This window comes from Pempheris klunzingeri, chromosome 2 (assembly GCF_042242105.1).
Source record: "Pempheris klunzingeri isolate RE-2024b chromosome 2, fPemKlu1.hap1, whole genome shotgun sequence".
NCBI lineage: Eukaryota > Metazoa > Chordata > Actinopteri > Acropomatiformes > Pempheridae > Pempheris > Pempheris klunzingeri.
Genome location: NC_092013.1, coordinates 30,663,990 through 30,687,325, shown reverse-complemented (window position 1 = coordinate 30,687,325; position 23,336 = coordinate 30,663,990). Strand labels below are relative to the sequence as shown.

The 23,336-nt window shown below is 50.8% G+C and overlaps 1 protein-coding gene across 3 annotated transcripts in view; it reads right to left on the bottom strand.

Annotated features, from left to right (window-relative positions):
- Positions 1–2,810: 2,810 nt before the first annotated feature.
- Positions 2,811–23,336, bottom strand: part of shq1 (SHQ1, H/ACA ribonucleoprotein assembly factor) — a 30,486-nt gene continuing 9,960 nt past the window's right edge. For 2 of the 3 annotated variants that reach the window (XM_070851718.1, XM_070851710.1), the window contains exons 8-12: positions 22,472–22,632; positions 21,902–21,955; positions 18,057–18,180; positions 13,100–13,220; positions 2,811–3,867 (exon numbers count right to left, since the gene is read on the bottom strand). In XM_070851718.1, the coding sequence (XP_070707819.1) occupies positions 3,282–3,867; positions 13,100–13,220; positions 18,057–18,180; positions 21,902–21,955; positions 22,472–22,632 (1,046 nt within the window). In that variant the 3' untranslated portion in view covers positions 2,811–3,281. The remainder of the gene's footprint in view (positions 3,868–13,099; positions 13,221–18,056; positions 18,181–21,901; positions 21,956–22,471; positions 22,633–23,336) is intronic. The other variant, XM_070851726.1, reaches the window with a different exon arrangement.

Genomic DNA, 23,336 nt, shown 5'->3' with positions numbered 1-23,336 from the left:
GGAGCTCTGCTCTGCTCCGAGAGGAGCACCGAGCTTAAAACGTGCTCCACCGTCCACACTCACCAACATCCTGCACCCCAGCACACTTAACAAGGTGGTACACCGCTGAGAGACCCCCCCCCACACACACACACACACACACAGCTGCAGCTCGGCTGAGGCAATTTGCAGCATTAAGCTGCCTGATAGCACATGTCCACTGAGAGTTAGGGAGTGATTTAACGGACATTGCTCTCACCAATTAGAGTGAATCAGCCAGGCAACGCTAGGCAGACGACAAGTGGATGCCGGCGCTGTCAACACACACACACACACACACACATAGACACATAGACACACACACATAGACATAGACACACACACGCACGCACACACACGCACACACACACACACACACACACACACACACACACACACACACACACACACACACACACACACACACACACACACACACACACACACACACACACACACACACACACACACACACACTGGGGAAAGTGGCTATTTCACTGTTTCTCTCATAATTAAGAGCATGGAAATAGCCCATTTAGATAATCCCTCCCTGTCAGCACCGTCAGCCTCAGAGACACTGACACATCCCGTGCACTCGGTCCCTCATTACCACACGCCCGTCATTTCAACAGCGCCGACCACAAAGCCTGGAGAATGAAGCGAGGGGAGCGGCCACCTGCTCGTGCTGGAGAGCTGCTCCTCGTCTCTTCGCCGGCCAAGTCCGGAGAGACATGACACAGAAGGAAGGCTACAAAAGAGAGAGCCGAGTGGCACCGGGCGACGCGGCCGCCGGAGAAAGAAGGTGCACAAAAGGATTTCCATTTGCACGCCCATTGGAGGGGTCAGGCCCTGGAGAGCACCTGATTCATTTCTTCTTGAGGGCTATTAATCTTTTCAAGCAACAGAATCACTTTGCCTCACAGGAACGGCAGAGGAGATTGAGTTTTCTATTACAATCACCCAGAGGCAGTGTGTCGGGGAGGGGGCCAGGGACGACACCGTCCTTGGTGCTGCCTTCCCATTTAAAACAAAAACAAGGGAGGGAATCCATTATTAGGGAGACACTTTCAAAGTCTCTATAGAGTCGGGCAACCAAGGTCACAGTGAACACACCGCTGCCACAGCGTCTCTACACGAAGGGCCAAACGTTCACACACATTGAGCCTGAACGACTGAACGAGGCCTCGTGTTCGCTCCAGCGGTCAAAGGGGAACCAGTCGGGCTCTTGGCTGGGTGCAGTGACGTAAGAGCGGTGCTGATCTTCTCTAACTCCCTCGTAGGTGTTACAGCAAACTGTGGAATGACTTCTTCAAGATCATTTACGTCAGGAATGAGCTCCCACAGGAAGAGACATCGTGGTGGGTGCTGGAGGCGTTGGGGCCCTGAGCTGTCCCCACTGAGCACTGATGTCACCTTTTCATGGTCCAGGTATGTCTGCAGGTGAGCGAACAGATGAGTGTTGGTAAAAAGCCAACACATCACTTCGTTTACCAGACGTGTGCTGATGCTAATGGGCTAATTACCAGATTGGCCAGAACACATTAGTTCACGTTCTTGACCTTTGGGGGTCCAGGGGCCCGCCACACGAGTAACAGGCTGATTTATCAAATCCAAGTCAAAACAGAGCGCAGACATCACGTTAATTGCAGCCTTGTATAATTTATCAGCTACGTTCATTAAACCACGGCTTAGTCTCTTGAAAAATGTCCGTCGGCGAGGAGGAATAATTGCAGAGGAGCCGAGCGCGGTGCCGACATTGGCTCCGGGCCCCCAGTCAGGCTCCATGACGGCTCCACTAATGGGGGAATATGGAGGCCACTTTAAGATGAAAAACGGCAGCAGAGCCCGGTGTCACTTAATCAATGTGAAACCCCAGAGGAGAGAGCGAGCGGCCGCCTGCGGGGGCCGAGCAGTCCCTGGACTCATGTCCCCAGCAAGACGGGGGTTTTAAATGGGCCGACTCTCACTGCGCAACTCATCTCAGTCACGGCAATGATGGCGCCCGCTCCCACTGGGGGTGTTGCAAGGAGGTTGCCTCTTCTTGGGAGGTGCATAATAACACCATCCATCTTGGTAACACAACACTACAGACACCGCCCACCCAAGGAGCCATCATCACCGGCGCTCCTGAGCCGCCTTCATTCACGCAGGATGAAGAGACGCCTTGAGATGAGCCCGAGGAAACACGGAGTCTGTGCAGGACCGGCCCCCCCTCGGCCCGCTACGACCCATTAGGGTCACAAAACCTGACATGTTGTGCTTCTTTCCCCCTCGATCACAGTGATCAAGGCTCGTCTCCTCGGGGGGCGCCAATTAACGGTGTTTTATAGCAGGGTAGGTGTGCGGACGCCCCCACAGCTGAGTCAGGGTGTCAGTTTGTCTCTGCTGGCCCTCTGCTCGTCTATCTGGCGGCCGCCTCTGGCCCTGGGGTGCTCTTATCTCTCAAACTAACGGCTGCAGCGCCGCAGCCTCGCTCACAGCCCTCATCTGTCTGCCTGACATGTGCTTCCCTGTTTGTTTTCTCTCGCCTGCTAGACACGGCCGATGATATTGAGCTGTGTTGACGGCGCTCCTCCATTCATGCCAGATGAATCAATCACTCCAGCGTGCGCCGCAGCCTTGTTTAGTGCCGGCAGAGTCTTTTCCACCTCAATCAATGCCGGGGCTGTAGGAAGGGGCTCGTGTTTTCCTTCTATTTATTTGGAAAAGAATAGCTCCCCAGAAGTAGCTCTGCCAGGCACTTTGGCTCACCGATATTCAACAATGAACAATGACAAATGTTTGGCAGCTCATTGCCTTGGAATGACATTCCTGTCGTGTTTATTGGACACCAACAAGACACTGCAGACCGAATCTGGGAGCACAGCTATGGAGGCATACATGCACATATACAGTCTACACTATTAGCAGATGCTAACAAACTCTGCTGAATTAATCTAGTCACAGAGGAGCAGGAATAATCCATAGAGTAAATATATGTGGACAGCAGGGATCCAGAGCTTCTGTCTTCTGATCAAACGAGAAAAACTCAAAGCATCCACATGCTGGTTAAACAGCCTCAGATATAAATCATTTTATTAGGATTAGCAACTCCAAAACCTAAGAAAACACCATTCTTTATGTAAGAAAAGCTCCTTGAGAAGAGGGTTAGAGGACTACAAATCAAAGCTGAGAATCACAAAGGAAAGCAGCAGCAGTAAAAAAGGTAGAAATGAATCATTAAAAAGACCAAACAGTCGATAATCCACGGAGAACACGTGCCGTCAGCCCGAAGAGTGCGTCTCCCCCCCCTGTGTTTGGACGATGAGCAGACGCTCCTCCACCACAGTCCCACATGTTCCCTCTGCTGCTGCAGAGCTGCTCCCCCGCCAACAGTCCCTCTCTGCTCTGGAGTCGTCAGAGATTTTCAGCTCCTCCGTCACCCGCTCCCCCAGCTCCTGGATCAGCTGTCTGGAGCCTGCCGAGGCTGGGGGGGGGCCGTCCACCTTCCTCTCCACCAACGGCAGTGTGCCGGTGGGCTCCCGGGGGCAGGGAGAGGCAGCGGAGGTGGGCCGGGGCTGCGGAGGGTTGTCCTTAGACGTCTCTCCTCCCCCTCCCCCCTCCCGGGTGGATTGTGTGCAGCCTTGCCCTTCAGCTGCAGATTCTTCACTCTCATCAGACGAGTCACTGCTGCTGCTGTCGTCACCGGAGGACACCGGAGCGCTCTTGGACGCCGCCCGCTCTCCTCCTCCTTCTTCCTCCACCACCATCGCCGCTGCCTCCTCCAGCTCCTCGAGGTCCAGCTCCAAGTCTTTTTTCCGAGGGGAGGTGTTTTGTAACGTCTCGGCCAAGGCTGTCATCTTCTTGGACCTGGGAAGACGAAGACAGGGACAAGTTAGACATCCAACGAGGAGTTCATCAGTGGGACCCAGAGGGAGAGCCAGCGACTGGCTCTGCGTACTAAAGACACAGCCACAGGATAACCATCGACACATCTAATACCCATTAACTGTATCCCGCTCTCATCTGAATGCTAAGTAGACTGTGATTTGCTGAGGCGCGGGGGGCTCAATGAAATATGGAAATATGGATGTTTAATAATGTAGGGAGATGAGCACCACTGATACCCAGGGCTCGGGCTCCTCTCCTCCCCCACCGCTGCTCTCCCTGCGAGAGGCGATAAGACACTGAGAGGGATTACAGAGAGGCACAATCCTCCTCCTCCTCCTCCTCCTCCTCCTACTCCTCCTCCTCATCCTGGGCTTTCTGAGAGGTTGCGCCAACAGTTGGAGGCTGCAAACAGTGTGGGAGCAGAGGCAGCAGCCATCGTTAACCACCAACACCCCCACAGAGGCTGAGGATGAGGGCGAGCAGAGGGCCCTTCCTCACCACAAGATGGGATTTAATATTCTGAAGAATGCATCTGCGCTCTCCTCTGGTAATGATTTGAACTGCTGCCAACAAATCCTGAGAATGTGATTTGACGCAGGCCAGAGAGGGAGAGGAGATCCTTCCAGTCTGATTTAAATTGTAAACTGAATATTTCAGCCAAGAGTCAGGCTGCAGAGGGAACGAGGAGAACGAACTCAAGCACACTGTGAGAAGAGATCCTGCAGAATAGAAGCTCAGGGACCCTGAATAACCCAGCAGACTGCAGTCGTGCTCACAGTCTGACTGCAGTCCGCTCAATAAAAGTGTGGATGGAGAACGGCTGTGAGCTGCAGCCCCACAGCCCAGTGCCTCCACAGATTAAGATGAACTCAGCAACGCCCCCCTCCCGCAGCCTCACTTGTATAGCTGTGTCGCCACAGAGCACACCACAGACTCCTGGGGGGGCTGATGGTGTTTTACTGCTGATGAATGTCCCTCCTACAAGACCACATATGAGTACAGCCATCAGCTTGTTGGGAGGCCCCCGCCCGCACATTATTCATGCAGGGAATGTCTGCCATGCTGCCAGGACCTTAAGTGGCAGCTATTTGTCCCCCAGTTAGGTTAGGGCGTGTGTGCCGCCCCCATTGCCATGGTGATTACAAGGTTACCTCTGCAGGTCACTGCGATTCAGACGACGTCCATTCAGAGTGGGATAAAGTGTGTGTGTGTGTGTGTGTGTGTGTGTGTGTGTGTGTGTGTGTGTGTGTGTGTGTGTGTGTGTGTGTGTGTGTGTGTGTGTGTGTGTGTGTGTGTGTGTGTGTGTGTGTGTGTGTGTGTGTGTGTGTGTGTGTGTGTGTGTGTGTGTAGGGGCTACTCTTCTGCTGCCACATTCACATTTCCACACTCGGTGCCTGGTGCCCTCTCTGGCCCAATTAACCCACCGCTGAGCACCAGGACAGCTCCTCATTACGGTGCAGTCCTAATGAGCTCCACTCTGGTCGGCGGAGTGTTTGTGCGGCAGCGTGGAGGAGCTGTGTGTTCATTCACGACCTCAGGAGGGGCTGTGTGTTCATTCACGACCTCAGGAGGGGCTGTGTGTTCATTCACGACCTCAGGAGGGGCTGTGTGGACACATCTTAGAGCGGTGCTGTGCTACATGGACACGCCGGCCATGGGGGGAGAGAGAGGAGGGAGGTGACAGAGACAGAAGGTCCTCTCTCACGTGCAGCCTAGTCCAAAAGCGTTGGGACTATTTCCTCTGTCACGATGAAAATGGTTAAAGTCGATCCTCCTGCTCAGATGTTCGGGCAGCTTGCCAGCTCAGAGCGTAGAAACATTCCTGAAAACTCTTCGCCTGTGGTTCCAGTCATGGAGGAGACAGGCTAAAAAAAAAGAAGTGTAAATCCAATAAAACCCCCAAGAGACAAAAAAAGAAAAACGACACACATTCCTGGTGATTACTTTGCAAACTGAACGTTATGTTTCTACCATTTGCTGCTCAATCGTCCCAACAGAGGAGGAAATGATTGCTGCAGTGAGAACAGAATCCTGGCCAACAGCATCACAAATGGCTGTGCAGCCTTTTGGCGTCTGAGAAGTCTTCACATTGACCATCTCAGACTGGACTTCTTGGATGGTATTTCATGTCCTGCTGGTACTTGAGGCAACAGGCCCCCAGGCTGGTTTATCCTGAGGGGAGCATGAGCACTTCATTCATGAGCAATCCATCCAGGAGATGTCACGGCATTTCTCTGAAAACCTCACAGGTGAACTTCCATGTGGAGCTAAAGGAAACAATAGGACACATCTTCTGGGCACCACGAATATCTGAGCCAAACCTGGTGGACTGACCGACCGACACGGCCATCCTTGGGCTTTACGTCTGCGTTTGGGAAGTTACACAAACGACTTTCTGTCTGTGCACTACAGATTGTCTCTGTGTGAACAATGTTTAATCATCCCAACACAGAAGTTGTCTGAACAGAATCCACTGCATCCATCCAGCACTGTCTGGTCCAGGTTCTGTGTCTGTCAGTCACAGCAGACAGACAGTTTCTAACAATGACAGGAGGCCTTTTCTCCACAGTCCCTACAGGATATGAAGACATTAATGCAGCCTCGACTCATGATGATGATGATGATGATGATGATGAGCAGGCTGCCTGGAGCCTGTTCAGGTCCACGGCTCCATAAAACCACGTGAGACAGAGCTTCCTGTAGCGAAGCTGGGCAGAAGAGCCTCCTGCAGCACAGCCACTTCAAAGACGGCCCCGTATTGTCTTTCCCCCGTGGGAAGTCATTATTGAGTTACTGTTGGGGAGGCGCGCTTGTTTTCTCTCCCCTCCCTTGCTCTGTGGTGGGAGAAGCTCGGCCTGCGGTGAACACAAAGGCTCTGTCCAGGAGAGGGAGGGATAATGTTGTACACAGTCCAGCCATTACTACATCGCTGTTGTGGCTTGCCTTCATTAAACTGAGGAGGCTTTTTCAAGGTTGGAGGACTTCTAGTGAGACAAAGACGCCTCCATCTGCCAAAGTCTTTAGACGAGAACGGGAGGAGAGAGAGCGTCTGTGTGTGTGTGTGTGTGTGTGTGTGAGAGAGAGCTGAGCCAAATTACAATCTGACATTTCTTTCATCGAGCCGTGTTCATTGAAAGGGCGCCTCATTCAGCATGTCTGTGCTCTTCAAAACATCTCAGATAAAGCTCGTCTTCAGATGCATAAATCTGTGTAATATGAGCTCCAGATTTCTTCACTGCAAGTCGCTGCAAAATGCATCATTCCCTAGCTGAGGGGGATGGGAGCCGACACTGGGAGACGTGATCCGGCAGTGTGACGGACTACTGGAACGGTCCCAGGCACCGGATGCCACTTTGATTCCAGAAATGAGAATCACAGATGTATGTGTTCAACGGGCCGTCCGAGGCCGGGTTCTGACCCAGCGCTGCCTCTGGAAGCCCTCACCGTACCGCTCACACTCACCGTGCATCACTGTCAGCGTGGCAGAAATAAAGATGTTGAAATCTTGTTTCACACAACCTGGGTCTTTGTCAGTTCACTAACAAGCGCCAGGCAAGATGTAACCTGTTACTGGTTACTTTACAGTACTTTGTAGAGTAATGCCTTACTGACTACTCTTGCTGTCCTTTCACATACTGAGCTCAGCACCCAACTGACTGACTGACTGACTGACTGACTGACGGGCAGAAATGGGAAATGTGGTGTACGGAGCACAACTTTCCCAGTGTTGCTCAGTGGCCTGAGTCTGTCTGATTGAGGCCAGAAGTCAGGGACGGCCCCCAGGCGACCCGGGTCTGGATAGAAATGCAGCACAAAGTGGGCGCTAAACATAGCCAACAGGTAGGATGTCTTAAGGGAGAGCTAAAGAGTTAAAGCACCCCCCCCCCCCACATTTGTGGTTTGGAATGAAATATCTTGTCAGCTATGGGATCCAGCATCCAGTAGAGCCGAACAGAGCCACTAGAGCAGCTGTGGACTTTTAATCTTGGGATTATAAAAACCTTTGACATCAGTGGTTTGGATGATACGTCTGCACTGGTGGTTTGTCTGCTCCCTGGGTTCATGGCCAGCTGGACTCCGCTGAAGGGATGTTCCCAGTTCTTAACTATTACCTTGGTGAATATAATGTTGCCAAAACCAATAGAGAGAATAAAGAAATCCACTAAGACAACAGTTAGTTGGTGTCAAAAATCAATTTCCCTTTAAGGCGTTAGTGGGTTTGGGGGGGCAAAAGGAGGAATCTGGGAGAAAAGCCTCAGCTGACACAGTTGTGCTGTATTTCTCACATGGTCACTCAAGTTTAAAAGTCAAGTTGAAAATACAGTATGTTGAGCTCAAAAAGTCGAAGCCCTCAGGCACTGAGTAATGCTCTACTGTGTTGGAACCTTCAGGGCAAACTACGCTCAGCTCTTCACCATCTACTCTCACCCTTTGGTCCAGGTCATCCCTCAGAGTCCAAAGCCCTTCAAAGCTTCTCCACTAGGCGATAGTACCTGGTACTATTTTAGTGCCTCCTCTGCCGGGGTTCCAAGCGAGCTGAGTCGAGCCGAAAATGTGACGTCACCAGACTGCAGGCCACTGATTGGCCAATCAGAGAGTGACGTCACTGGATGAGTCATGAGAGCGACTCGTTCACAACAATCAAACCCTCCATTTTTAAAACGCTGGAAACAGACCGAGCGTTTTTATTATTTCTGTGAACGAGGTGAACGGATACACACAAACCAAACGCTCCATGTCCTTAGTTGTGTTTGTGCCGTATACAAATTACACCATTGCCTTGCTATGACGACCCCCCCACTTTGAGGAGGTACACAACTGTAATGGAAAACCAACCAAACCAAACCGTGTAGAGTCGAGCCGAGCAGAGTAGAGCTAAAACTGTGTAATGGAAAAGCGCCATATGTGAGGAGCTGCTGTTTATTCAGCATTTCTTGAGGCTGCAGAGGCAGAAACATCCCTCCGCTGTAATTGATTGTAATAAGTAGAGTGGGCACTCCAGCGCGGAGAGAGAGAATTACACAAACGCAGAGTGTAAGTCTGTGTTTAAGATCAGCCTGTGTACTCAAGACAAAAAGCTGGAGTGCCCTCATGCTGGGAGGAAATCTGTACTACTTATCCCTGCTAGCTGGGAGGCATTTGTGTCTTTGTTCTCCCCAGCGGGGCCTCCAGCATCTCCTTCAGCGCCGAGGCTGCCGTCAGATAGAGCAGCTCCATTATCGCTTTCAAAGCCTTCAGGATTCCACAGTTGTGCTCCCCTGGCGAAGTCCTTCCCAGCAAACATGTGGGTGTCAGCAGTGAGGTTGGTGTACTGAGGTGAGCCATGCTCGATGGGAGGGGGGGCCTTAGTACCACGCCACCACGCAGGAGTGCTCTCTGAAGTGTTTGGCCGCAGGTCGTAGCCGACATGCCGACCCCACGCTTGACCCCGCTGCTCTTGACCCCCGCTTTTCCCTGCAGGGGAGCTGCCGTCAGAGCTGCCGGCTCTGGCCCCCGTCATGCACCCCAATGCCGAGGACGAATGAGACGACAGGGGGAGAGTCAGTAGAAGTCCTGAGGGCTGCTTCAAGTTCCAAAAATAAAACGACGGCTGAGGAGAAAGAATGAATAGAAAGAATCCAGCTTCATCTCTGGCACTTTGCTGAGTGGTTTTCATGCAGCGCTGCACACGTCCTTTTATTCTCTGTGCTCCTTTTCCCACTTACAGCAGACAGGACCGTCGCCTCGTTACGCTCCTTCAGACGGACACAGCCTCCACTCTCACCACACTCTGTGGGGGAGGGGCACTTGATTACCCCCAACCAGTCCCTAGAGAGCAACGTATCCAGCGACCTTATAGGTTGTAGCCATGCCAACACGCTGGCTTTAAAGTGGAGTGAAACTGAGAAGACATGCCGTCTATGGAGTCTTATCAGTCACCTCAGCAGAGTGGGCAGATTCACAGGTCTGAAACCAGGCGCCCCCCTCCCCTCAGTGAAAACTACACCAGTGTTTGGTTAAGAGCTGCTCACTTCACACCTACCGTTCACAATTATTAGATTGTGTCCACTGAGCCGGTGCGGTGCGAGGCTCGTTCATCCCCAGACCTTCTCCTCTCCGCTCTCTGGAGCAACGTCATCAAATCCAATTCACAAATTCAACAAATTCACTCACTCACACAGAAGGAAAAGAACAGAGAAGCAGCTTTTTCTTTTCCGCTAATGACTTCATATGGAAACTCACTTCCCTCCTCTCAGACGACCCCTGCAGCACGTCACCCGTACACTGCCGTGCCTTTTTTCTCCTGCTACAATCTAATTGACCCAATTAATAAAAGGGTGGGTGGTTTCAAGTGAACCAGCGCTGAAGGAGGAAGTTGAAGCCTCTCTGACTGAACTGAGGTAATGTAACACAAGAGCAGCTTTATACGCTTTGTCTGTGCTGGCTGCCGTGAATCTACCTTGGCGTCGCTCCAAGCTTTTTGATAAAGGAAAAGACGACAAAGAGAGAGAGAAACTCGCTTTTTCTTTGCACTGCAGCGGCTCTGCGGGGGCTTTACCATCCGAGGACCTTCAAAAGCATACCTGGAAACTAATGGACTGGAGAGGCTGCTGCTGCCCCATTTGGAATAATGCTCCATGCTAACAACTCAGAGATAATTAGGGTTGGATGGGTGTGTGTGTGTGTGTGTGTGTGCGCCTGTGAAGTTTAAACAGTACCCACAAAGTAAGTGTGTGTTATATTCGGGAACGGTGACCATCGTGGTAAAGAAATACGGCTCCACATCACTGCCTCAGTGTGGAGAGCCATCTGCTTTGAGGCTGCGCTGTTGGTTTCAGCGCTCAGGTTCTGAGTCCGTGTGTGAGAGCGGAGGGGAGCTGCCGCCCCGGGGCTTAAATCACGGTGAAGTCTTTACGAGGTTGTAAATCTGAGAGCGACGTCTCGGCAGTCAGAGGAACTTTAGGAGTAGAAATGCATGTGGGACGGAGCGGGGATTAAATAAATCAACCCTCCAGCCAGCAAACATCCATTAATCGCCATGTCCATCATGTGCAGATGATCGCGGCTGCAGGGAGCGACAAGACACAGGGACTGCACCGGGGGTGTAGATTACATCTCGTCTTACCGCCCGGCTCCCAGAGAGGACTCACTTAGCGGAGGATGACAAATCCTGCGCGGGGGAATATCTCACGCTGAAGGAAACAATGCCTACACGATCTGTCATCAAACCTGCCAGACGCCACAGAAGGGGCTGCCACAACAAACTGCAGACGGGGGGGGGGTCTGTGGAAACCACCGTCAAACCTCGGAGGACGGGCCCGGCTCTCCGGTGCTGCTTCGCTTGTCGACTGCAGGCTCCTTAAAAAGTTTGACTCCAAACATGGGAACATGGTTTCACAAACCACAAGTGACGACTGTGTTGAATTTCCGCTGAGCGAGAGCCACAGGACCCAAAGTGGAACAACGACAGGCAGTCCTACATGCTGGGCTGCTCTCTCAAGTGGTCGGAGGTGATAAGATAAGAAGTGGTTTGACTAATCTGATAGATTTTTCACAGGATGGCAGTTTATATGAGAGGATTAAAAAAAAGTCAAGTTCCCTTTAGTGAAGTAAAGGGACATGTCACAGCCACAGGTCAGTGCTTCCAGAGCACGGACTAATCCACTTAATGATCGATGCCAGGTGTATAGGAGTCAGCACGTTAGGTCAAGCTGACATTTAGTTCAAATGTACAGCAGGGGGGGGGGGGGTCTCTTCTGGCCCTCAGTCCAGAAGAGACAGATTGAGTTCTGCAGTGATCTGACAGAGGCTCTGTGCTCACACAGTCTGATAGAGGCTTTAAGAGTGTCCTCTGTGAAAGAGATCCCAGCAACCCTAAACCGAGCCAACCATCCCCCCACCCCCCCATCTATTAAGATCCCAGCATCCCAAGCATTTTGTTTCAGCAGAATTCAAGACTTCTGCTGGAAAACTGTAGAAATGAGAATGTGAGGGGGGGGGGGCACTAAATCCCCGCAGACCTTTTATCGTGTCTGCATCTGGGCGCCGAGCCTACAACATCAGGCACACATTTTTCAACTGGGCTTTTTCCAGGCGAGCACACCACTTGGCTGAACCCTGGCCAAGAGTAAAACAGCGCTCATTACCGAGTAATGTGCTCGCAGGCTCACGTTTGAAATGTGTAAGGAATTATAAAATATGTACGAGGAGGACGAGAGAGCCATCACGTCTATATCATCTGTAGAAAAGTGCACATTCTGCATGTTCAGCTCGCCAGAGGAAGGTTACACCCACTCAAGATATGAGGAGCCCAGCACACACACACACACACACACACACACACACACACACACACACACACACACACAGAGTCACACACACACAGAGTCTCACACACACACACAGAGTCACACACACACACACACACACAGAGAGTCTCACACACACACAGAGTCACACACACACAGAGTCACACGCACACAGAGTCACACACACAGTCTCACACACAGACACACAGTCTCACACACACAGAGTCACACACACACACACACACACACACACAGAGTCTCACACACACACACAGAGTCTCACACACACAGAGTCACACACACAGTCTCACACACACACAGTCACACACACACACAGTCTCACACAGAGTCACACACACACAGTCACACACACACACACACACACACACAGAGTCTCACCCTCACACACACACACAGTCACACACAGACAGTCTCACAGACACACACACACAGTCTCACACACACACACACACACACACACACAGTCTCACAGACACACACACACAGTCTCACACACAGTCTCACACACACACACACACACACAGTCTCACACACACACACACACACACAGTCTCACACACACACACACACACACACACACACACACACACACACACACACACACACACACACACACACACACACACACACACACACACACACACACACACACACACACACACACACACACACACACACACACACACACGGCCTTAAAGGCTTCGTCCGGAGGATCAGCTGAGTGCAGCTGGCTCTGTTGACACACTATAATGGAGACGACATTCTCTCTCGCTGGCTCGGCCACTCGACCGGTCGCCTCCCCTAAAGCACTGATGCATCGCGGGGGCCCGGCGACACCTCCCTGGGCTCTGGGTGGGTAAATCTCTGAAGGTGTTTACGAGCGCGTGCTGGGGTGAACTCACTTGACTCTCTGGATCCAGATGCAGTAGTCTGTGATGTACAGATCGTTCAGTATGTAGGCCGGCTCGTTCTCTCTGAAGACTTTGTGAATATCCAGCAGGCATTTGAGGACGCAGGCTTTCCCTGGGCACAGGAACACACCGTGACAGGCAAATGGAAAAACAGTGTTACTGGCGCTCAGTATTAAGTATGACAATGCACTCCAGCTGCTGGCAGACACAGCATGCATCTAAAGGCTTGCAGTCATTGTTCCATACATAAAAGCCAAGGGACGGGATCAGAGGAAAATCCAGCGAGCTGCAGAGTAATTTGATCCATACGGTCTGAGAAGAATTCCTGGTTAAGAAGTGGTTCGTCTGAGACAAAAGAGCCAAAGAAGACAACTCTATTTTAGGCATCCGTTCCGTCAATTTAACGGTGGCTCTGCTCAGACTTTCTGCCAGAGATTTGTTTGCCTTGATCTGTCAAAAACAGCACTGAATGTTTCTAATGATTTTCTACGTGACAGCCGTTGTGCCCATTCAGCAGAGCCATTATACTCCTAATCTGAATCCATTTCACTTGTGATCCAACAAACCTGAACGCCTGATTTACATTTTTTCTTTACAGACATCAATAATTCATTCCAGCCACGTAATGAACTCGAGTGTTTTTCCAACTGCACGGCACCAAGTCCAATAACAGCTCACTTAACTACACAGCTTGAAGCTTTAAAATGTCTCTTTTTGTCTGCTGCTTGGGAAAACGCTTTTCTAAAAAACCCTGTCTGGTCTTAAATGGAGAGAAATGGAGGTTGCAAAAGCCTTCTGGCCCAAATGTTTGTTTGCTTTCCTTTGTTATCCACAGCGTACAACACTGTCGCAATCTTATCACCTGCGTATGGATTCACAACCCAGTCTGATTTACAGCTGAAGCCTCCAAGCTGGGAATATATTCAATTGGAAACCTGCTGAAAAGCAGTAAGTGGGATGAAAAATGGACCCAGCTACTGTGTCGAAGCCTGCTGAACTGACGTGATCCCACCGGGCTTATGCTCGACTCTGATTTGTCAAAACCAGGAGACAAAGAAAAGCTGTTTTTGCCGCTGATGACTCATGATGCTCTACTGCCAAGTGTAAAGATACTTCTGTTTGCCAGGCGTAATGCAAATGTCTCCTGCTAATGAAGGCGTGTTTGTGTTTCCTATAAAACTGTTAAAAACTTTGAGCACCGTGGACGTGGTTTCCCTCACCTCCATGGGACGGGGCCAGCTGGAAACCTTGGCACATGAAACCCCCTCTGCGTGCTCACTTACACACCACATACATGCTAATGAGGGGACGTGTGCTGCTTGGGGACCGGGCTGGACCGTTGCCTTAAGAACTCCAGTATACGAACCTGGAGTTTCACACTGTGTGCAGAGCACCACGCACACTCTGTGTCAGTACTTTAGCATGTTCAGCCGTGTCCTTCTGTTTGAGGCATCTCACCGGAGCTTAATCGGGACTTTAATGAACCGTCTCTTCCAGGCAAAGTGTGTGCTAAACGACGGGAGCTTGTTCTTACAGTGCGGCTCGTGGCCGACACCTGCACTGTGGAGATATGTTCGAGATCCTTTTAACCAGCAGCTTTTCTGCACCGCAAACGCATCACACACAATCTCCATTTGTTATTCTGACAAATGACTTCTTCCCTGAAGTACACGGAGAGCCAAGCTGCCACAGCACTTCTCCCTCCGATCAGGCGTATAAATAGCCTCATGATGTGGCCAACAGCCCACTGAGGGCAGGAGAAAAGGCTCCTCTCCACCTCCGCAGGGCTGGCTGGCATTGTCCAGAGACATTCCAGGCCAGTCAAAATAAACAGCGCACTCGCAGCGAGGAAAACCTTAAACAAACATTTGGTTCTCATTGAACACTGTACTGAAGGCCGTGGGACTGATTCTGGGATCATCTGAGGAAAAAAGCCTTCAGGATGTGCAGACGAGAGGCTGCTCTCTGCACCGGTTCAACGGCAAGAAGCCCAGGAGAAGCGTGCAAGGTGTGTTAATTAGGCTGGAGTGGCTTCTCCGAAAACATGCAATCCAAGACGGCAGTAATTCCCCCGTGAGCAGGCTACGGTGGCGTAGCTGGGGGGGGGGGGAGCAAAAACAAAGCCTGCTGTGTCTTCTGGACTGAAATGTACGATTTCCAAAAGCGAGGCAGAGGCGGCAAAGTGAAGACGACAGGCTGAACTTTTACTCCCCTGGACTCCTCCTCTCTCTCTGTGGAGGAAAACTGGTCCTGATGATGCGCACAGACCAACACGTGTGAAGAGAGAGACGCTCATCCAGCTTGGAATCTGGATCATATTAACCAAGTGATTACTCTGATACACATCTAATGTTTTAGATTACAGATTACATCTTAAACCTGCCAGCGGCCCCAGAAGGACTGGATCTACATCTCCTCCTGCTGTTGAAGGCCTGTGGGAGCTTTACCATCAGTGGACCAGCGTGACGAACACCTAATGCTTACACTTCTCTCTCCCTGTAAAGTTTGCTTCTTCATTCTGGGATGTTTGCAGTTCCACGTGACCCGAGTGGTTAAGACATGGAGACGTAAACATCTGTTTCAGACATTTGTTCTAACTACTGAGACTGTGGCTGACGAGGGGGGGCGGTCCACACGGTCTGTATGCAGCTCTCATTACGTCGGTGGGATTCTTCCGCTCTGATGTTTCTAAAAAGGCACAGGCGTCCTTCCAGTATATTTAAAATGAGAAACTACTGGAATATCGTACTGCGTGCCAGCATCACACAGGTGACTTTGAACACTCTGTGACTGCTCCTTGGACGACAGCACAAGTCCTTCATGTGGAAAAAGAGACGCCATGATGAGTACTGAACACTTTGTCACTGCTGTGATGGCTGAGGCCTGTCCGTACTGTCTGGGCTACTGGCTCCACTGATAAACCAGCTGATGTAGGGGATCTTTGGGGATCTTTGGGGATCTCCTCCCTAACTGGACTTTCCAGAAATGTGAGAGCTAATATGAAGTTTTGACTCAGATGAACATTTCTCAGTTTGTTCAGATTCTGAGAGCAACACCAACAGAGGCAGCTGAGGAGCTGAGGAGAAGTGGCAGGAAGAGTTTTTGCAGATTATGATGATGATGATGATGATGATGATGGTGAGCTTGAGAGGCAGGAGAGGCGCATCTTCATCTGCTGTCAGGTCTAATGAGCCATGACAGCACACATACCGTAGCCCCCTCATTCAGTCTTCTCCCTTTTTCCTCTGTCACACACAATCCATCCATCTCCTCCAATAAAAGACCATCAGCAGTCCACACCTCACATGTTCACCCCCCCCCCGCCCTGATTGTACTCCTTGATTTTCTGTTACTAGGTCATTTGCTGCTTTTCAGCCCTAAAAGTACACTTCCAAACTTTGCCTGCCCTCCCTCTCTGGGTTGCAGAGGAAATGTTCCTGAATGAGAGCAGAGGAGCTGGATGGATGCTGGAGGGATGCTGGATGGATGCTGGATGGATGGATGCTGGATGGATGCTGGATGGATGGATGCTGGATGGATGGATGCTGGATGGATGGATGCTGGATGGATGCTGGATACATGATGGATGCTGGATGGATGCTGGATACATGCTGGATGGATGGATGCTGGATGGATGCTGGATACATGATGGATGCTGGATGGATGCTGGATACATGCTGGATGGATGGATGCTGGATGGATGCTGGATGGATGCTGGATGGATGCTGGATGGATGCTGGATGGATGCTGGATACATGCTGGAGGGATGGGCCTGTAGCGGGGGACCACATGTGACATTTTCTGCCTCGTCCTGTCAGTGCGGCAGCGACAGCAGTGTGACTCAGAGGTCCACCTCCACACTCGTCAAGTCTTCTGTTCCTGTCCAGCAGCTCTTTAGTTACAGCCACTTAGGAGGCAGGTGGAGGAGCTCCTTGAGAATACCCGCCACGCTGCCAGAGGGCTGTTCAAATATTTACCCCCGGATAACATTTCCTCTGAGGCCTTAACCTGCGCGCCGCCATTAATGGGTTTGTTTTGCTAATACCTATGAATGTTTGCTTTAGCAGCCACTTAAATGAAGTGCCTCCAACACAGGGCATGCATTTCCATTTGCTTTATCCTGACAAATTAATTAGTGTGTGAAGTAATGCTGGGAGGAAACACGCCAGGATGAATTGCTGTAGTGTTACAGTTCATTAGAGAAAAGCCCCATTACTCACACATCCCTAATGCTTGACAATAATGAAGGTTATGAGTAGACATTATGGAAAATAATAGTGAAAAATAATTGTTTTTTCCACTTGCTACACTGACACATAAACGCAGCCTCTTGTCAGCTGTCCTGACGCCGTATGAGACGTCAGGAAGCCGAATCCGACTCGAGCTGAATCTCCGTCTGGCAGAGACGGTGTTTCCGAGGTAAGACAAAGAAGGTGAGGGGAAAGAGAGCCTCCGACTGCTGTTTCCCCGTCTCTCCTAATCAACTCATCTTCCTAGTTAATGAGGCGCAGAAATGCTAATCTGAAGCTTAAAAGGCCTTTAATTTGCTGTCATTTACCAGCGTTAAAATCATCACAAGCTGGATAATCTTAGCCCTCACACATCCTGAGTGTGTTTACACTGCAGAGTCTCATCTGTCCGCGGGGGCTTTCGATTTAAAGATTACTCAGGGCTTTGAGATATCAAAGTCAACAGTCCGTTCTCCACTAATCCACATTTCGCTCCCCGAGGGGGTGGGAGCAGGGCCATTCTCTGCCTTCGCTGGAGGAACATAACTTTCAAACACACGTGGCAGTATGCTCCCAAACCGCTTTCTCCAAGTACCATGAAAGCATGTCGACTGCCAGGCTCTTAGCAGCTCACACTCACCGCGTGTGTGTGTGTGTGTGTGTGTGTGTGTGTGTGTGTGTGTGTGTGTGTGGGGGGGGGGTGTTTGTCAGGGACTCACCTGACTGCAAAATCTTTGTGGTGTCACGCACGGCTGCAGAGACCATGTTAAAGTGTCTGTAGAGCGGGTAGCAACAAACCCTCCGTCCAAACGACACCAGGACGTCCTGCAAGGAGCCGAACGTCTGCAAGACAGAGGAGAGCCCGGCTGAGAACGCTGCCCCGCAGAAACAGAGCGTGATTTAATCCAATTGGAGAAGCACATGCAGACAGACACAAAGAAGTAACTGTCAATAAAGCTTTGGTTCAGACACATTCTTTCACCCATATTCCCCTTCTCCCACGGGTGTGCATTGCATTCGCTGGTGAGCTAATTACTCCTAACAACTCCTCATTTATAGAGCTGGCAGAATAGCAGCTCACAACTCTTAAACACCTCTGCAGCCCTGGCCTGTTAATTGCTGCTTCTCTTTAATCACTGCCTTCACTCTCAGATTTTCTCTGCACTAATGGACACACAGCCTGGAGACACAGGCACAGATTTTCTATCCCGCCTTTCTCGCTCTTCTTTTCTTCATGCCTTGTTAGGGATGTGTTGCGAGCTTGTGAGTGCGTGTCATCGGGGATCATGCTCTCCCTCAGGCTTGTTTAGCAGGAGTGTGAATAAGGTCTGCTGCTGCATGGGGGGAGGGGGGGGCTCACAGTCACACCAGTGCAGTCGACTGAGGACGAGTAAACACGCAGCAGATGGAGCGCAGAGAGGGAGAGGGGATGGGATAAGGTGGTGGGGTGGGGGGGATGTCAGGCATAAACGAGGCTAGAGAGACAGACAGCGAGAGCATGGAAAAGAGATAGCAGACAGGGAGGATGGAGTGAGGAAGCAGAGATGATTTCAGCAGTGACACTCAGACAGACAGGCAGCCAGTCAAAGACACAGAGGAACCTATTGTAGAGCACAGGGAGAGGAGGAGGGGGAGGAGGAAGGGGAGGCAGGGAGCAGGGGATTGAGCGAGGTGGCCCGTCGATGGGAGCTGACAGCTCTGCTGACTGACTGACGAGCAGTAAAGGGCTGCCAGGCAGGTGGAGGTTACTCCTCTGTCTACCTCTCACACTCCCAGCAGCCTCAGCGGCTCGCTGGATACAGCAAAAAGAAGAAGCGCTCTGGTGGTCTGATCTCATGTGGTGACCCGGTGTGCACGGCCGACGCCTAATGAGGGATCCCACAGGTGCTCTGGGGCTCAATCCTGGAGTGGACAGTGAACTCAAATGTGTGTTTAACGTCTGTCCGACTACATCATCTGTCTCAGCAGGTGTGTGTGTGTGTGTGTGTGTGTGTGTGTGTGTGTGTTCAGGCTCAACTATTGTCACTGGAGGCAGGAAAACAAACATCAGCCCTCTTGATTGGCTGCTCCTGATATCTGAGGAGATGGTTGCAAAGGAGCACCTCCTGCTCACTAATGAGACGAGGTGAACTAGTTACCTGGGCGTAATTCCCAGTGTGCAAAGCCTGCCAACAGTCTCCATCACTGAGGTAAGTGGAGCAGTGAATATCAGGGGAGGCCCGACCACGGAGCTACATCAGTCTTGTGCCATCAACATGTGAAGCTGAACTAAAAACACAACATACATCGACAGGTGGCCGGAGCCACGAATCCAGCTTTACATAAGATCTATTCTGATCACTTTATGGCCTGTAGGTGGTGATAGTCCATGTCGACGACACGTCACATACCAGAGGAGAACAGTCTGGGCTGATTTCATCTAAATGCAATGATCCACAACAGGAGAACGCTGCCGGGTTAACTTGTAAACTTGCTGTAATCAGGCCGAGCACTGCGAATGAAACATGATGAAACTGGTGGTGTTATTTCAGACAGATGCTCGTCACACAGGACGACAACAGGCATGTGCCATTTGAGGCGATGAGGTTATTGTTTCCCCTACGCCCATGTCCACATGGATTCACAAAACTGGAACCAGAACATTTCAAAATCTGCACTTCAGAAGGTGTTTGTAGAAAGAAAATGTGTTTTTGTGTGTGGACGAGGAGCCAAAACACATTCTGGACCCAACAGAACAACCACACTGATTCACAAATGTACAGCTGCAAAGACACTGAAGCACAGAAATGACCAGAGGCCACATCTCTGATGCCAACAGCCCTGGGATCAGTCACTCTGTGCGTCAGTACGCTGTTGCCACATTTCACAGCCCTGTTCCCAGAACTACTTTTACACAGAGTCGTGTGTGAGCTGCTGAGTAAAATGTGGAACCTTCTTAAATCTGGTACACGGATGACGTAGAAACACCTTCACCTGGTCTGGTTTTAACTCAGCAAAGTGATCCAAATCACTCAGAGAGCTTCACTAACAGAGCCCGAGAGTCAGGACCGGTCTGTTCACACAGAAGAATGAACAGGATCTCATCATCAGTTTCAAACTGCTGCAGGGATCTAATAACAGACAACAAAGTGGTCTAACTGTACAGAAACACTAAAATAAGCCACAATGGAGAGGAGGAAACTAACAAGTCCTCCTATTGGTCATGGCGTTAGCATTTCTGTCACACACGACACACTCGTCTGTTCTGTGACTCAGGAACACCTGTTACTGCTGCTGTGCAGGACTCAGGTAGCATGCCGGCTCCCTGTGGTTCACACTGCAGGCCTGTTAGTTAGAGGCCCTGGCCCTGGCAGCATACGCACACATAGTGGAGCTGTGTGTGGAAGTCCCACACAGACACACACATTCACCTCAAGGCAACCGGAGGTCTGGGGACAAGTAGTGTACCACAGCGACACTCGTACTGGTGTCACACCACGCTGACATTTCACAATCAGAGAGGCGTCATGATTATCAGCAATTTCTGATAAAGACACTCCAGACGTGGGGACGTGGTCAGGAACAGTGGCGTGCCAGCTCTCACACAGCAGGCTGGCAACAGAACGTGCCAACATGAACTCTGGCCTCACATCTGGACCCTGACGGAAACCAGGTCCATCTGTCGATGGGGACTGGCCCCGAGGCTGCGTCCACACTAATCCATTTTCATTGAACTAACACAGAAAATACTTGGAATGGTGAAAAGTAAGACCAGAGATGAGGCGGAGCTGTTACTGAGTGAGCGCAGTGAAGAAAAGGACACGTGGGGACCCAGTCACACGAGTCGGCGCCATCGCTTTCTCAAGTCTCCTCTTCCACCACACATGCTCACCATGTCTTGTCCACACTAGTGTCATCAATATGAACCTGTTGGTTTTGAATTAAAGATGAAATACTGAATATGTTCAAAAATGTAACGCAGCCGTCTTTGCGTGCGCCGCTCTTCATCCAAACCCAAAGCTCACGAGTGTATTCCTGACACTCCTAACAAGTGTTTCAGCAATGAAGCTGAGCAGAGCCCCCAGGTCACAGAGCCCCCAGATCACAGAGCCCCCAGATCACAGAGCCCCCAGATCACAGCGGCTGTTAACTCCAGTTTTGATCTATTTCTGCTTTTACTGTCGACACACATGTAACCTGTTGTCATGGTCACAGCTGTGCCTCCAGTGAGTTCTCCCTTCCCCTGGTGTCTCCTGTGCATCTCTGCTTGTTACTACGTGTGTGTGTGTGTGTGTGTGTGTGTGTTAGGGTTATCTCCTGCCTCAGTCTGACTTTAGCGGCCATGTGCTGGGGGGAGGAGGAGGGGGATTCATTGTGATTAATTAGTTCAGTTTTTGTTAAATTGACGGCCCTGGTTAGTTCTCCATACCACACTGTGTGGCCTACGGCTAATGAAACCTCCCTCTGGATCCCTCTCCCTCGTCTTCGGAGCGTTTACAGCCACGCTTAATTAGATGCATCGTTCCTATCAAATACACACATACATGTCACAGTGCAGCTCATCAGACCGCGATGACGCACTCACCTCCAGCCAGCTCAGAGTCCCGCTGAGTTTCCTGATGGTCCACGGTGACTCCACCTGAGGGGAAGAGGAGGAGGAGAACTTAACCTTCACCGCCGTGACAGAGTGGAAACACAGAGCACAGTTCACTCTGCTCAGAGGGGAGCTGCTCAGGTTCCTGTTCACAGGGACGGTTGCAAATGATTTGAATCAGCTGGGGCACTTGTTCTGGCCTCTCTCCTTATTATAATATCCCAAGTGGAAATGAACTCGTCCACATGTCGGAGCTTTGGTCTTTAATTCAGCGCTCACTGCACGAGATATCTCCCGTATTTCAAGCACATGCGTCTTCAGCAGCGGAGTGGGCCTGGCTCACCTCGCCTCTCTGCAGCTACCTCAGAGGAGTGACACTGAGAGGCCTGGACTGAGCTCTCGGATCTGCTGGTAATCTCTTAAGGCTCTGAATGAAATGGAAGGGGGTCTAAAGGATTTGAGGATAGAGGGCTTTGTCATCCAAGGCTAAGTGCTGCTCAGGAGGAATTGCCTCTTCACACACACACACACACACACACACACACACACGCCCTGACTCACACTGTGCTCCCCCTCTGTACAGCGCACTTCATAGGAATAAGCCAGCAGGACGTCCACCAGGCTGAGCCACACTTGGTGACGACACGTCTTGTCTAGCAGGAAGGAGCGGTTGGTGAACTTCCTCAGCTGCTCCTTCTCGTCGTCGGTGAACACCACAGCTGCTGCATGGCAACGGGGAAGGAACAGTTAGACGGCCCTCAGAAACTCTTTTCTGTGACTTTTCAATAAAACACCCACGTAATGTGAGCTGGTGGCTCTGGATCAATAGCAGCAGGTGTTATTACTGCACACAGGACTCACCTCTTTATATATCACATTTAGTGCTCCAGAGTCACTGCAGCACTTCACATGTACCGATATAAAACAATAAAATCAATTTTCCACGACAACATGAATTGAAAACAAAAGGAGAGGCACTAAAATGTGATGTAAAGAGGTGTGTCCGGTGTGGCCTGTACAGTCATCACGTCTGAGGCACTTTACATGGTAGCGGATGACAAAATGCCATTAGTTTTTATTAACACTTTTATGTAGAATAGATAAATTACACATCAGCAATCACAACAAGTGAAGTCATTTTGGAGTCATTTCTACGTCCCCACTTTCACTAATCTAGTCGAGTCAGTGTGAAGGAGCTGACTGATTGTTTACACTGGTTCTGTGTCAGCTGAGCTGTCATTTACTGACAGTCCCTTAGTCCACCTCCGGTATTCAGCCCAGGTCCACGGAGGTGAGCTCACCGTCGTCATGCCGCTGACATCGGAGGAACCAGAGGAGGACGAACGCTAACTAACATGCTACGTTCTGTCAACAGCTGCTGAAAATAAACTCCCCGTTATGTTACATTACCTACGAGGTTTTCCAT